Below are 16093 nucleotides of genomic sequence, written 5' to 3'. Positions count from 1 at the left end.
TCCCAATTTTTTGCTGGACAGCAAAACCTATGGATTACAGGTGCATGTTGTTTACATTGCTGCATTCAGGTGAATTTACATACAGTGTATTTGAATGCTCGGATACAATTCCTTACTGTGGAAATGATTCTTGTGTAGCAGGGTGTCAACACCAGGTTCATTCTGTGATCCGGCTATCTCCCTGCCCCAAAACAGGCAAGTCTTGTGACTAATCTGCTTAGCTTTACATACTTTACATATTTATTGTACTTTTGTATTGCATATACACCATTCAGGTAACCATTATAACTACACAAACAGTTAATGAACTGACACAAACACGAGCTATTTACAACTCATTTATTTGAATTCTGGCCTGTAGGAAAGGACTTAATTCATTTACAAGGAATATAATGCACATACACCATAGATGAGATACAGTGCCTTAAAAGAGATGATCACTATAGGACTTAGTACTGCTGGGGTACCTTACTGAGAGAACTGTCTCTAGTAAATACAGTTGCCACATCCTTCATATAGCCATTCTGCAATATACAGCATCGTTGTATTATAATCCCCATTTTAGTGCAATGTCATGTTTTGTCTGTATAACTCAATTCACATTTCACAGGCGTTTATAAAAGACTACATTATCACAATCTTCCTGAAAGTGTTTAGAAATGGCCACTCAAGAGTCATTTAGACCCTTTCATGTATTCAGTAGTGATCTATTTTTGTTGCGGGCATAGGTCTTTTTGACATTTTATTGCCCCAAATGAAAAACTTTTTTTAGGTTACGAATGGGTAAAAATACACAAGTGCTTTATTTAATGTGTTGCAGCATTATATTCCAGTCTTTGGGATACTGCAAAATAAAACCTAGCATTTACAATCAACTTGTTGCCATTTTATGTCTCAAGTATCAAGTATATTTAAGTAGTATCTCAAGTAGCAAGTGTATTTAATATTGCATAAGGAGAGTCTGTAAATGAGGTTCTCTACCTCAGCAAACAGGTATTATGTGCAAGAGGTAAAGACTGAGGACAGGTTATTAAACCAATGTCATGACACAGTAATCAAGATTTACATGCCTACATGTAACTGTATGGTCTTTCTTAACAGTTTATAGAAATCACTTGACCCTAAACCTTGTGCCATCTCCCATTTTTCATTCTAAATATTTGCTGACTTGAGAGCCTTTACATAATTCCAGAAATCTGAACTCATACATTAAATAATCACATTTTGTTTTTGTTTTTGCATTTGTAAGTGCTTTCCTCCCAAATAAAGTGAGACAGGAGGTATTCAAAAGGCCATGAAACATCTGAACTAAGCGGTTGACCTAGGTCAGGGTCTCACATCACTTTGAATCTTGAAAGATCCGCGTTTTCTCCTTATGTGATGCTCTCAGGTTTGAAAAAAGTCCCACTCCAGTAATCCACTAATGTGGTTTCGATTGCTTCCAAATGACATGTACATTATTAGACAATTTTTCATTTATGTTTACACACAAAAAAAGTACACACTTTTCAGTTCAATTGCTGCGTTCTCAATGAAGGGTTTGAAGGTTTCCTCTCTGAGGTCCAAGTGTTTATATTGTGTTTATGTACCACGGACTGTCCTATGTTGATCATCACACCTTTTTAAAACCTATACTCTAAACACGTTAGGCCCTTTCTTCGGATAACTTCTCCCGAGCTTTCATGGGCTAGAGTCGACACAAAAAGATTGTTTCTTTAACAAATGAGCTAGGATAGGCAGCTTTCTGCAAACTAATAACTGCAACTTTTACTCCTAGAAAAAAACTGATTACATTCTAAACCGCAATTCAAAGGCATAACAGTGATCCTGAGGAAAATAACATGTACCAAAGTGGAAAAAGTAATAACACTGGTTCTTTCCTTTAAGAGAAAGACTGGCAGTTTTTGACCAACAGCAGATCACACTGGATCCAAGACAATATGTTTTTCTCTTGGAGTAGATATTCTCATACTCATTGTTAAAAACACAATCCACGCCTCCCTTCATCACAGCTCGTCATGTCCTTGCTGTCATGCTCCCTATCATTCAGCAACAGAGTAGAGACACCTGATAGAAAATAAAACACATTCCGAGATTTAGCCCCCATATTATGAATGACAGAAAGGGGTTGGTGGGATAGGCTCTCAAATTTATCAGGGCCAAACATCAGCAACTCCATCTTACCTCTCAGCTCCAAGAGGATTACTCTTCAGGCTTAGTAGTTTCTTTGCTGTTATTCTTCTGTTGGCGGGGCTTCTTACTGTCTACCACATCCGTCTTCACCTGGCCGAGGGTTCGCAGTAGACACATGGTGTCAAAAGCCTCATCCCCTGCCTCCTGCAGCAACTCCAGCACCTGAATTAGAATGATATTTTCTAAGTAAAAGCACTGCTGTTACTTCAGCTGCTATTGCATACATACATGACTGGCACATTATTAAAACCATCCTGCAAACTGAAAGTGCAGCTACCAGTGCTGTGACCCACCTGCAAGCACTTAAACGATTTGAGTTCGCTCAGGTTCTCCTGCAGGAACAGCAGATAGATACTGAGGTCGTTGTAGAAGGGTGTGACCAGTCCTAAAGCGCCAAAGCCCGGCAGCATTTCATAAGGCCGGAGGAAACTAGAGCTCTGGCGTGCCGGACCCAGGGCAGCATAAACCACCAAGGGAGCAAGTAATACATACACCGCCAAGTTGATGTAGCTCAGCAGTCTGAAGACACCCACTGCCACCAGTTTACATTGCACCGCTGACGGCACCATGCTGTCGTTCTTTAACACTCCTGTCCGCATGTCACAGGGAAACTCATCGGTGAGCGAGGCCAGTCGGATGTAGTAACCCAGGTAGAGGCTGGCCAGCAGCAGAGTGAAGAGAGTCAGGCATCGGCACACCAGGTACTTCGCCACCAGGCTGCGAGAAAACCGTTTGGTCTTCAGATATTGCTCCACCAAAGGGTACTTAAAACAGCCCTCGGTCAGGTCCAGCGCAGTGCTGATGAATTAGACACAGGGGTGCTCAGCATGATGTGGGAATGACGTTATACAATGTTTTAGAGCAGTGTTTCTCAACCCAGTCCTCAAGGAACCCCTATCCTGCAGATTTTCATTGTAACCCTGCATAGGTAGCCCTGCTTGTACTTACTCGACCAATCATCTCGCAGCACTTAATTATGCAAGGTGTGCAACATCTGACAAAATTCATTGCTGATTGGTTGAATAACTACAAACAGGTACCTATTCAGGGTTGCAAAGAAAATATGCAGGATAGGGGTTCCTTGAGGACTGGGTTGAGAAACACTGTTTTAGAGTGTGCATTTACACATCCCTGAAGGAGCTATAACACTCAAAACACCGGAATGAATCTACTCAGACTGAGATGAATCTATACAGAAGCACTCAAAACACTATGTTAAGCAATAATGAATCGTACACCTGTAATTGTGCAACACTCACTAATTTTAAACAGTTAATGACCAGGATTGCATAAACTTTTTTTTTCTTATTTTTTTGGGGGGATTTTTTCCCCCAATTGTATCCGGCCAATTACCCCACTCTTCCGAGCTGTCACGGTCACTGCTCCACCCCTCTGCTGATCCAGGGAGGGCTGCAGACCATCACATGCCTCCTCCAATACATGTGGAGTCGCCAGCCACTTCTTTTCACCTGACAGTGAGGCGTTTCACCAGGGGAACGTAGCACATGGGAGGATCATGCTATTCCCCCCAGTCCCCCCCCCCCGAACCGGCGCCCCTGACCGACCAGAGGAGGTGCTAGTGCAGTGACCAGGACACACACCCACATCCGGCTTCCCACCTCCAGACACTGCTAATTGTGTCTGTATAGACGCCCGACCAAGGTAACACCAAGTAACACGGGGATTCGATGCGGCAATCCCCATGTTAGTAGGCAACGGAATAGACTGCTACCCTACCCGGAAACCCCCACTCATTTGAATTTAAAGCAAACATTTCCTCAAACAAATTATTATCATTTATCATACTTATGTCATGGTCACACAAACCTATGAGGTTTCATTGGCAGGTATGATGGATGTGATGCCTGGGTACAGAATGATGCTTACCACTGGTTGTCCTCACACACGTCTTTGTTCTCTATGGATGCCAGGTTTTTGGCCAGTCGAATGGCCCTATTATAAAATCGGTCAAGCTCCTCCATGATAAAGTTGAGGTCAGAGGAAAGATGTGGGGCAGCTGTGAAACGCCAGAACAGGGCAGGGATGTACATGAGGATGGCCACTAAGAGCAGGATATATGGAAAGAACTAGAGAAGAGGAAAAAGAATGTCAAGTCAAGTCAATTTTATTTGTATAGCCCAATATCACAAATTACAGATTTGCCTCAAGGGTCTTTACAGCAACACAACATCCCGTCCTTAGACCCTCACATCAGATATGGAACAACTCCCTTAAAAAAAGCCCTTGTCACTTCAGTTTTTTCATGAACAAACAGTGTTTGAGATAAAATACGCTTCCTTGCATCTGTCTCAAACCAACGACAAAAACATGCCTTGTAACCACCCCCCCACCCCCCCAGTATTGAGCAAGTAAAATACAAAATGAAAGTAAGAAGTTAAAAAACCTAAACCATTGTGGCCTTTAATGTAAAGAGTAGCCTGAAATACATCGCTAAATGACAATGTTTTTTATCTTTAATGGGAAGAAAGTTGTATTTTCTAAGATTTTTCATGAGCTTAACTTTGGACATGTTAGTTTTGTTCAGAATTATAACTTTAAGGGTAAACACAAAATGCAGCTGTGTCTTTTTAGCTGAGAGCTCGAGATACTGAAAGATATTGATCCTGATTAAGATCCCAAAATTATACAGTATAATCACTTATATCTCCCATACTCCCATACAATTACACCTTGTTGGCAGGACAGCTAGAATCTACCTTCGGAGAGCGTGATGCAAATGTGTATTTTTTTTGTACAAACAGTAGGTATGTGTGTATTGGCAAGAATTTAGTGATACGATTTGTATCACAATACAAGTGTCACGATTCAATATATCGTGATATATTACAATACTATAAACACTGCAGTATTTTGTCAAAATCTGAGAAAAATAAAAGAAATAAAGCACTTCGATATGCATAAGATTAGAGCAATTGGAGCCATTGCTACTGCAGTCCTGCTGCTGTTGTGGGTCTGCGCAGCCCTGTTACAATACTGCAACTGCCACCTAGTGGTCGGAGATGTTAACAGCACAATCAAGTAGTGCAGCTGTATGAAAGATAGCGTCGATATCTTCTTACACCACTGACGAATAGTGTCACTAATGCGGGGGTTACCACCTCTGTCCTAATCTCCATGCAAACAACCCCTCTTACTACCATGTGGTGGGCAACTGTACCTTGTGTAGCCATAGTGGGGAACTTTCAGCTTGTTGCTGTACTGCTGCCCAGCAAAAGGAGTCCACATAGGCCGCCTGTCGCCAGGAAAAGTTAGTAGGCGCAAAACAGCTGATTTGGGTACCTATTTAAGGAGAAGACGTGGCCAAATCAGATAAAGGTAAAAAACAAAACAAAAACAAAAAACAAAAACAAACAATTTTTTCCCCAGCAGATATAATCAAGTTATTACTAACAGTCTCAGCACTTGTTCTGCCCTAATTATCTCATGCCCTAATTATCTGGTGGGCTGGTTTCAGGACGAGTTGGTTCAGTAACTATACACTCCCTGACCCCAAAGCAGTGGATGCGGAGCGGAAAAGCCCTCTGGTACATAGATTGATCTTGGGAACAGAAAGATGAATACTAGCACTGAGGCAGCATTTGTTTATACAGTGGGTACCATTTTGTAATTATAGATGGGCCTTTTGAATAAGATGGATATGTCCTGAAGAACCTCCATGTACTGGCATTGTCTTTCCTCTAGAGTTTTCGCATACACCGTGTAAACTGTTACTTAAGGCATGGATATTTCCTTAATAACAAGTCAAGTTTTTTTTAAGTGTATTTTTTTCCATCAGCACATGTAGGCATGTGCATATTATGATAGTGTAGCTTAATGTGCTGACTGTCCTGTTAGTCCTACATTACTTGTGTATGCAAAAGTGAGTTTCTGCGTGAAAGGTGGTCGTTTTACCCCTGCCTATTGTTTGATTTCAGTGGTTAGCCATATCCCAAATGAAACAAATGTTCAACCCACCACATTTTGTTGCGCAAGGCCCCACTGTGACCTTGGCTAGAATTTTTGTTTTGATGGTGGACTACATAAAGAAGAGTTATGCTGAATGACCAACAATTCAGACATGCCAAACTACTGCAGGTACAGGCCAGGCCTTACTAGGATAATGAACAGAACTGTAAATTAAATAAGTTATTTCCATCCAAAGGAGTTGAATCAAGTGCAACTGGACTTGGTATATATTCCAAGAGCTGCTGATAACACACAAGTGGTTGGTCTTGGTAGATAAAATGACAATCGCTGCAGAATGTGGCAGGAGCTAAAGAGGATTAGATCAATCATCTCTTGTGAACGACGTGGCCATATCATAGTCAAGGCTGTTTGAAAGAGGATCATACACTGGCCTGTCTTAAACGTGTTTTATTACTTGGGGAGTATAGACACCGGTCATCCTTATTTATAAGTATTAAGGGTGGGGTCTCTATGAAGCTAAAGAGCCTCTCTTCACCACCTCCTTTGTCTGGACGTGAAACATTGCAACCGTAAGGGTGGAGTCTCAGTCAGTATACCCACCTCCTCTTCAGCACTATCCCCACCTCTTTTCCTGGTCGTTTCACTCAAATATAAAGCTCTCAACACCCAAATTGGACTAAAGTGCCTACTTCTAGCGGCAAGGCAGCCGTAGAGGAGAGAGGGCAGCGGAGCGACAAAGAGAGAGGCGCCTTATCTCGTAAACAACTGCTCGGCCCGTTGAACAGATGTCTGACTTATCTTCTACGTCACGGTTCTTTGCAACGGCAGACGAACTCAACGTGAAATAATAATACACTTGCATTTCGTTAAAAAAAAACCTTGGAAAAACAACTCACCCACTGACACCTCTTGGGCGAACGCAAGGGAGATGAGAAACAAGGGAAGACCGACCGCTAAAAACGTGACGATTTTGTCCATAGCCAGCTCCAGACGCAGTCCCTTGTACTTCGATTCGGTTGGATCCTTCAACAGAAAGTCGGAGAAGACGTATTCAGTAGCTACGTGGGCAATCGCCATGATAAACGAGAACAAAGGGCCAGTAATTAATTAATTCCCCATGTCAAAGAAGTGCGCCAAAGTTAAATGTGATTAAAGAGCTGCAAAACGACTAATAGATTACTATGAATATGCGCCAGGGTGTATTTCTCCATTCTAAGTGACTGCTGTTATTGATTGTACCACTTGTCCCAGTAACGGGACCAGACAGTGGGGTACCTCTCCATACCGCAGATTCTAAATGGGCGGGGTAGCTGTCAATCGTTTTTTCATTTGACGAATCAGAGGCCCGATATTTTATGCCAATGAAATGTTAATTTCGCCAATCATCAGCTGGAACGAGTTGTCAATTTGGCGAATCGGTTTACAGAAGGCGGGACATAGAGTTTCACTGTAGGCGCTATTCTCCCGTTTTCAGTGAATTTGGCAGTTATGTTCATACTTTGTCAGAATGGATAGTAAATTGAAAACCTATGGCCTAACGCAGTAATTATATTGCTTGCATTTCTGTATGTATATTTGTTCTGGCAAAATCAGGTTCATTTTCGAACTTGCGCAATTTATATGTAAACCAGTTTGTATGGGTCACGTGTGACAAATGTTATAGGGGATATAGTTTGATGACTTAACTGTGTCATCTGAAGGCGAAGTCTAACTTAGATGGCACATGTTTAGTAGACTGCATAGGCTACTTGTGTCATGGAAGTACACATCATGAACAAATGCAGTTGGATAACGGACAAAAACAGTTATATATTTGTCAGTCCAATACACAAACCATGATTACCGCTGCAATTTTACACAAACCCTGGTTATAAAAAGCCTACACACCCCTGTAAAGATGAATGCTTTTTCTACTACTATTACTACTACTACTACTACTACTACTACTACTACTACTACTACTACTGTCGGCTGCTCCCGTTAGGGGTCGCCACAGCGGATAATCCGTTTCCATTTCTTCCTGTCTTCTGCGTTTTCCTGTCACACCAGCCACCTGCATGTCCTCCCTCACCACATCCATAAACCTCCTCTTTGGCCTTCCTCTTTTCCTCTTCCCTGGCAGCTCCATATTCAGTATCCTTCTCCCAATATACCCAGCATCTCTCCTCCACACATGTCCAAGCCATCTCAATATTGCCTCTCTTGCTTTGTCTCCAAACTGTCCAACCTGAGCGGTCCCTCTAATATAATCGTTCCTAATCCTGTCCTTCTTCGTTACTCCCAGTGAAAATCTTAGCATCTTCAACTCTGCCACCACCAGCTCCGCCTCCTGTCTTTTTGTCAGTGTCACCGTCTCCAAACCAAATAACATAGCTGGTCTCACAACCATCCTGTAAACCTTCCCTTTAACTCTTGCTGGTACCCTTCTGTCGCAAATCACTCCTGACACTCTTCTCCACCCACTCCAACCTGCCTGCACTCTCTTCTATACCTCTCTCCTGCACTCCCCATTACTTTGGACAGTTGACCCCAAGTATTTAAACTCATATTCCTTCGTCACTTCCACTCCTTGCATCCTGACCATTCCACTGTCCTCCCTCTCATTCACGTATAGGTATTCCATCTTGCTGCTACTGACTTTCATTCCTCTTCTCTCCAGTGCATAGCTCCACCTCTCCAGCCTCTCCTCAACCTGCACACTACTCTTGCTACAGATCACAATGTCATCCGCGAACATCATCGTCCATGGAGACTCCTGCCTGATCTTGTCCGTCAACCAGTCCATCACCATTGCAAACAAGAAAGGGCTCAGACCCGATCCTTGATGTAATCCCACCTCCACCTTGAACCCATCTGTCATTCCAACCGCACACCTCTCCATTGTCACACTTCCCTCATACATATCCTGCACCACTCCTACATACTTCTCTGCAACTCCCGACTTCCTCATACAACACCACACCTCCTCTCTCGGCACCCTGTCGTATAATAATAATAAGAAGAAGAAGAAGAAGAAGAATTTTATTTATATAGCACCTTTCTAAAACAATGTTACAAAGTGCTTCACAAAAAATAAAAAATACAGATAAAACCAGACAAGGCAGGAATAAGAGTAAGATCAAATAAGAGTAAAATTAAAAACGGTAAAAATAAAAACAAATATCAAATATCTGTAAAAGTTTTCATAAAAAAAAAAGTTTTAAGACGAAATTTAAAAGAAGCTAAAGACTTAGTTCGTCTTAGCTCAGCAGGAAGAGCATTCCATAGTGTGGGGGCTCTAACAGCAAAAGCCCGGTCACCCTTTGTAACCAACGGAGACCTGGGAATAACTAGCACGGCTCCATCTGCAGACCTTATTGGTCGAGAGGGGACATACCAAGTCAATAAATCACAAATGTATAAAGGAGCAATACCATTTATGTCTGCTTTCTCTAAATCTACAAAGACACAATGCAACTCTTTCTGGCCTTCTCTATACTTCCCAATCAACGTTCTCAAAGCAAACATCGCATCTGTGGTGCTCTTTTGTGGCATGAAACCCTACTGCTGCTCACTAATCGTCACCTCTCCTCTTAACCTAGCTTCTATTACTCTTTCCCAAATCTTCATGCTGTGGCTGATCAACTTTATACCGCTATAGTTGCTACAGTTCTGCACATCGCCCTTGTTCTTGAAAATCGGTACCAGTATGCTTCTTCTCCACTCTTCAGGCATCCTCTCACTTTCCAAGACTGTGTTAAACAATCAAGTTAAAAATCCCACTGCCATCTCTCCTAAACATCTCCATGCCTCCACAGGTATGTCATCAGGACCAACTGCCTTCCCACTCTTCATCCTCTTCATAGCTGCCCTCACTTCCTCCTTGCTAATCCACTGAACTTCCTGATTCACTATCCCTACATCATCCAACCTTCTCTCTCCTTCATTTTCTTCATTCATCAGCCCCTCAAAGCACTCCTTCCACCTTCTCAGCACACTCTCCTCACTTGTCAGCACATTTCCATCTCTATCCTTGATCGCCCTAACTTTCTGCACATCCTTCCCAGCTTGGTCCCTCTGTCTAGCCAGTTGGTACAAGTCCTTTTCTCCTTACTTAGTGTCTAATCTGTCATACAACTCACCATACGCCTTTTCCTTTGCCTTTGCCACCTCTCTCTTTGCTTTACGCTGCATCTCCTTGTACTCCTGTCTACTTTCTTCATCCTCTGACTATCCCACTTCTTGTTTGCCAACCTCTTCCTCTGTATGCTTTGCTGTACTTCCTCATTCTACCACCAAGTCTCCTTGTCTTCCTTCCTCTGTCCTGATGACACATCAAGTACCTTCCTAGCTGTCTCCCTCACTATTTCTGCAGTGGTTGTCCAGCCATCTGGCAACTCTTCACTACCACCCAGTGCCTGTCTTAACTCCTGCCTGAACTCCACACAACAGTCTTCCTTCTTCAACTTCCACCATCTGATCTTCGGCTGTGTCTTCACTCGCTTCCTCTTCTTGGTCTCCAAAGTCATCCTACAGACAACCATCTGATGCTGCCTTGCTACGTTCTCCCCTGTCACCACCTTGCAGTCTCCAATCCCTTTTAGATAGCACCTTCTACATAAGATATGGTCCACCTGTGTGCACTTTCCTCCACTCTTGTATGTCACCCTGTGTTCCTCCCTCTTCTTGAAATATGTATTCACCACAGCCATTTCCATCCTTTTCACAAAATCCACCACCATCTGTCCTTCCACATTTCTCTCCTTGACTCCATACCTACCCATCACCTCCTCATCACCTCTGTTCCCTTCACCAACATGTCCATTGAAGTCCGCTCCAATCACCCCTCTCTCATCCTTGGGTACACTGTCCACCACGTCCAACTCACTCCAGAATTCTTCTTTCTCGTCCATCTCACACCCAACGTGCGGGGCATATGCGCTAATAACATTCAGAAATACACCTTCGATTTCCAGCTTCATACTCATCACTCTGTCTGACACTCTCTTAACCTTCAGCACACTCTTGACATACTCTTCCTTCAGAATTACCCCTACCCCATTTCTCCCATTCACACCATGGTAGAAGAGTTTGAACTCACCTCCGATACTCCTGGCCTTACTCCCCTTCCACCTGGTCTCTTGCACACACAGTATGTCTACCTTCTTCTTTCCATCATATCAGCCAGCTCTCTCCCTTTACCAGTCATAGTGCCAACATTCAAAGTTCCAACTCTCCCCTCCACACGCCTACCTTTACTCCTCTCTAACTGCCTCTGGACATTCCTTCCCCCTCTCCTTCTCCTTCGCCCAACAGTAGCATAGTTTCCACCGGCACCCTGCTGGTTAACAGTACCGGTGGCGGTTGTTGGTAACCCGGGCCTCGACCGATCCGGTATGGAAATCGTATTTATGATCTGCATATTTGATTTGGCAAAGATTTTATGCCGGATGCCCTTCCTGATGCAACCCTCCCCATTTGTCCGGGCTTGGGACTGGCACTAAGAATGCACTGGCTTGTGCATCCTCAGTGGCTCGGTTAAAAGAAAGCTTTTTGTGATTGTAAAAAAAAAAAAAAAAGAAACCAATATAAATCATGTCAGAAATTTTTACACCTTTTTTTTTCATTCATTCATCATCAGCCACTTTTCCGGGGTCGGTTCGCAGTGGCAGCAAGCTAAGTAGGGCACTCCAGATGTCCTTCTCCCCAGCAACGCCCTCCAGCTCTTCCTGGGGGATCCCAAGGCATTCCCAGGCCAGACTGGACATGTAGTCCCTCCAGTGAGTTCTGGGTCTACCCTGGGGTCTCCTCCCAGTTGGCTGTGCCCGGTAAACCTCCAAAGGAAGCAGCCCAGGAGGCATCCTAATCAGATGCTCGAGCCATCTCAACTGGCTCCTTTCGATGTGAAGGAGCAGCAGCTCTACTCCGAGCTCCCTCCAGATGTCCGAGCTCCTCACCCTATCTCTAAGGCTAAGCACCCTACAGAGGAAACTCATTTCAGCCGCTTGTATCACGATCTCACCATTTCGGTCACTACCCAAAGCTCATGGTGAGGGTTGGAACGAAGACTGACTGGTAAATTGAGAGCTTTGCCTTCCGGCTCAGCTCATTCTTCACCACAATGGTTAGGTACAATGCCGCATTACTGCTGATGCTGCACCAATCTGCCCGTCAATCTCCTGCTCCATCCTACCCTCATTCGTGAACAAGGCCCCGAGATACTTGAACTCCTTCACTTGAAGCAACAATTCATCCCCAACCCAGAGGGAGCAATCCACCGTTTTCCGGTAGAGATCCATGGCCTCAGACTTGGAGGTGCTGACTCTCATCCCAGCCATTTCACACTCAGCTGCAAACCGCCCCAGTGAACGCTGGAGGTTGCATTCTGAGGAAGCCAACAAAACCACATCATCTGCAAAGAGCAGAGATTTTACACCTTTAATTTCAAATTGCAACCTAGAAAATTCAATTGAAAAATAAACTGAAACCTTTTAGGGGGAAAAAACGTATAATAACCTGGTTGCATATGTGTGTACATCTCTAAGCTAATACTTTGTTGACGTGCCTTTTGATTCTATTACAGCAGTCTTTTTGGGTAAGAGTTTATCAGCTTGGAATGTCTTGAATTGGTAATGCACTGACTAGCCAAAACATTAAAACCACTGACAGGTAAGTGAATAACATTGATAATCTCAACACAGTGGTACCTGTCAAGAGGTGAGATATATTAGGCAGAAGGTGAACAAGTCAGTTCTTGAAGTTGATGTGTTGGAAGCAGGAAAAATGGGCAAATGTAAGGATCTGAGTGACTTTGACAAGGGCCAAATTGTGATAGCTAGACGACTGGGTCAGAGCATCTCCAAAACGACAGGTCTTGTGGGGTGTTCCCAGTATGCAGTGGTCAATGCCTACCAAAAGTGGTTCAAGGAAGGACAACCGGTGAACTGGCAATAGGGTCATGGGTGCCCAACGCTCAATGATGTGCTTGGGGAGCGAAAGCTAGCCTGTCTAGTCCAGTCCCACAGAAGAGCTACAATAGCTCAAATTGCTGAAGGGTTAATGCTGGCTATGATAGACAGGTGTCACAACACAGTACATCATAGCTTGCTGTGTATGGGGCTGCATCATAGCTTGCTGTGTATGGGGCTGCATCATAGCTTGCTGTTTATGGGGCTGCAGAGTGCCCATGATGACCCCTGTCTACTACCGAAAGCACCCACAATGGGCATGTGAGCGTCAGAACTGGCCCATGGAACAATGGAAGAAGGTGGTCTGATGAATCCCGTTTTCTTTTGCATCATATGGATGGCCAGCTGCATTGTTTACCTGGGGAAGAGATGGCATCAGGATGCCTTACGGGTAGAAGGCAAGCCGGCGGAGGCAGTGTGATACTTTTGGGCAATGTTCTGCTGGGAAACCTTGAGTCCTCGCATTCATGTGGATGTTACTTTGACACGTACCACCTACCTACATTGTTGCAGACCATGTTATCCTTAATAGCAGTAGCCTCTTTCAACAGGATAATGCACCCTGCCACACTGCAAAAACTGTTCAGGAATGGTTCAAGGAACATGACAAAGGTTTCAAGGTGTTGCCTTGGCCTCCAAATTCTCCAGATCTCAATCCAATCGAGCATCTGTGGGATGTGCTGGAAAAACAAGTCTTGCGAGGCTCCACCTTGCAACTTACAGGACTTAAAGAATCTGCTGCTAACATCTTGGTGCCAGATACCAGGACACCTTCAGAGGTCTTGTGAGTCCATGCTTTGATGGGTCAGAGCCGTTTTGGCAGACCTACAAAATATTTGGCAGATGTTTTTAATGTTTTGCCTGATTGGTGTATATTCCACTCTCCCTTGCAAAAACTTTCTATATCCATAAGATCGTGAGGACACTTTTTCTGCACAGCACTCTTCAGGTCATCCCACAGATTTTTTTTCTTTTCTTTTCTTCTTTTTTTTTCTTTGTGTGGCATTTCCACTTTATTTGAAAGCAACAGTAGAGCGAGACAGAAAAGGCATGGGAGAGAGAGGAGATGACATGCAACAAAGGGCCCAGGCTGATTCGAACCCAGGCTGCTACAATAAAAGCTCAGCCTTGATACATAGTATGCGCTGTACCGTGTGAGCTACCGGGAAACCACCCCACAGACTTTCTTTTGGATTCAAGTCTGGGCTCTGGCTGGGCCATTCCAAAATACTGACCTTCTTTTGGTGAAGCCATTCCTTTGTTGATTTTGATGTATGCTTTGGGACATTGTCGTGCTGAAAGGGGAGACTCCTTTTCATCTTCAGCTTTCTAGCAGACGTCTGAAGGTTTCGCACCAAAATCAACGTATTTGGACCTATTCATGATTCCCTCCATCTTGGGTAAAACCCCTGTTCCGGCTGAAGAAAAGCAGAGTCAAAGCATGATGCTGCCACCGTCATGCTTCACCATGGGTGTGGTGTTCTTTGGTAATTTGCTCTGTTGTTTTTGAGTCAAAAATACCTTTTGGAATTACAGCCAAAAAGTTCAACCTTGATCACATCAGACCAAAAAACATTTTTTCCCCCACACAGTTTTGGGAGACTGGATGCATCTTTTTGCAAAATTTAGCCAGGCTTGGATGTTTTTGTTTTTTATTTTTTCATGTGAAAAGGCTTCTGTCTTGCCACCCTACCCCATAACCCAGACATATGAAGATACAGAAGATTGTGGTCACATGTAGAGAGCAACCAGTACTTGGTAGAAATTCCTGCAGCTCCTTTAATGTTGCCGTATGCCTCTTGGTATCCTTCCTGGCCAGTTTTCTCCTTGTCTTCTCATCAATTTTGGAGAAATGTCTTATCCTATTAGGGTTAATACTCCTGTCTGTGCCCCTGACCAAGGCTGGAAAGAAGAACTGGAGTTGGTCCCCGGGCACTGCAGCTGCCCACTGCTCCTATACAACAGGATGGGTTAAATGCAGAGAACAAATTCATTGTAAAAACACAGTTTGTTGTAAGAATACAATGTCGAATAAAAAGGCTTTCTTTCTTTCCTTGGTAATGTCACTGCTGTGCCATATTTTCGCCACTTGTTGATGATTGTCTTCGCTGTGTTCCCTGGTATATCAAATGCCTTGGAAATTCTTTTGTACCCCTCTCCTGATCGATATCTTCCAACAATGAGATCCTGTTCATGCTTTGTAAGCTCTTTGTGGACCATGGCTTTTGCAGTTGGATGCAACCAAGAAGATGTCAAGAAAATCCTAGAGGAACATCTAAACTTTAATTGGGGTTAATCACAGTCACTTTAATTGATGGCAGGTGTATACTATCTACTATATGTAACACGATTTTAAATGTGATTAGTTAATTCTCAACACAGCCACATCCCCAATTATAAAAGGGTATGCACACACCCAGGTTATTGTAAGTTTTGTATTTTTCCCCTAAATTTCTTTTTTTTTTTAAAATATATTTATTACTGATTTTTCCCTTTTTTCTCCCAATTTAGTGGCCAATCGATCCCTGTTTTAATTCAAACACCCACCCTCGCACTGTATGCGTTCGCCAACTGCATCTCTCCGGCCGGCAGTCTCGAAGGAGACCGCCTCGCCACTTTCGTGACAAGGCGACTCCGAGCCGAACCACTGTTTTTCCGACACACACAGAGACGCATTCACGTGACGAACACAAGCCGACTCCGCCCCCCTCCCGAAGACAGCGTTGCCAATGATCGCTGCTTCGTCGAGTCCGGCCATAGTCGGATCTGACGAGACCGGGGCGCGAACCCCAGACCCCAGTGGGCAACTGCATCGACACAGAGCCGATGCTTAGACCGCTACACCACCGCGGACCCTTTCCCCTAAATTTCTGACGTTTTCACCCTATTATTATAATTTCACATTAAATGTGATGAAGTTCCAACAAGATTTTTGCAGCAGCTTTGTCTGAGATGGTCTAATACTGTATAGATTTCAACGCGATTCAGCTCAAATATATTTGTATGCCACTTTTCAGAAGACATTA

At 43.7% G+C, this 16093-nt stretch overlaps 1 protein-coding gene across 1 annotated transcript; it reads right to left on the bottom strand.

The window, feature by feature from the left end:
* Window positions 1-342: 342 nt before the first annotated feature.
* LOC130113419 (pannexin-1-like) lies at window positions 343-7395 on the bottom strand. Its single transcript, XM_056281020.1, has 6 exons — window positions 7017-7395; window positions 5372-5493; window positions 4081-4280; window positions 2487-2991; window positions 2185-2355; window positions 343-2067 (listed from the first exon to the last, which is right to left on the bottom strand). Exons 1-5 carry the CDS (start codon window positions 7195-7197, stop codon window positions 2203-2205), a joined length of 1161 nt encoding a protein of 386 aa, XP_056136995.1. The 5' UTR covers window positions 7198-7395; the 3' UTR covers window positions 343-2067; window positions 2185-2202.
* Window positions 7396-16093: the final 8698 nt, after the last annotated feature.

The sequence above is a fragment of the Lampris incognitus genome, chromosome 5, assembly GCF_029633865.1.
Source record: "Lampris incognitus isolate fLamInc1 chromosome 5, fLamInc1.hap2, whole genome shotgun sequence".
Lineage (NCBI taxonomy): Eukaryota > Metazoa > Chordata > Actinopteri > Lampriformes > Lampridae > Lampris > Lampris incognitus.
This window is presented reverse-complemented; position numbering and strand designations above follow the sequence as displayed.

What these genes read in the sequence shown, in the direction of transcription:
- LOC130113419 (XM_056281020.1), bottom strand. Translation starts at nt 7,197, where the DNA reads ATGGCGATTGCCCACGTAGCTACTGAATACGTCTTCTCCGACTTTCTG. An exon ending in CCCCACTATGGCTACACAAG is followed by an intron (nt 4,281 to 5,371) that starts GTACAGTTGCCC and finishes CCTCTTCTCTAG; the next exon opens with TTCTTTCCATATATCCTGCT. An exon ending in AATCGTTTAAGTGCTTGCAG is followed by an intron (nt 2,356 to 2,486) that starts GTGGGTCACAGC and finishes ATTCTAATTCAG; the next exon opens with GTGCTGGAGTTGCTGCAGGA.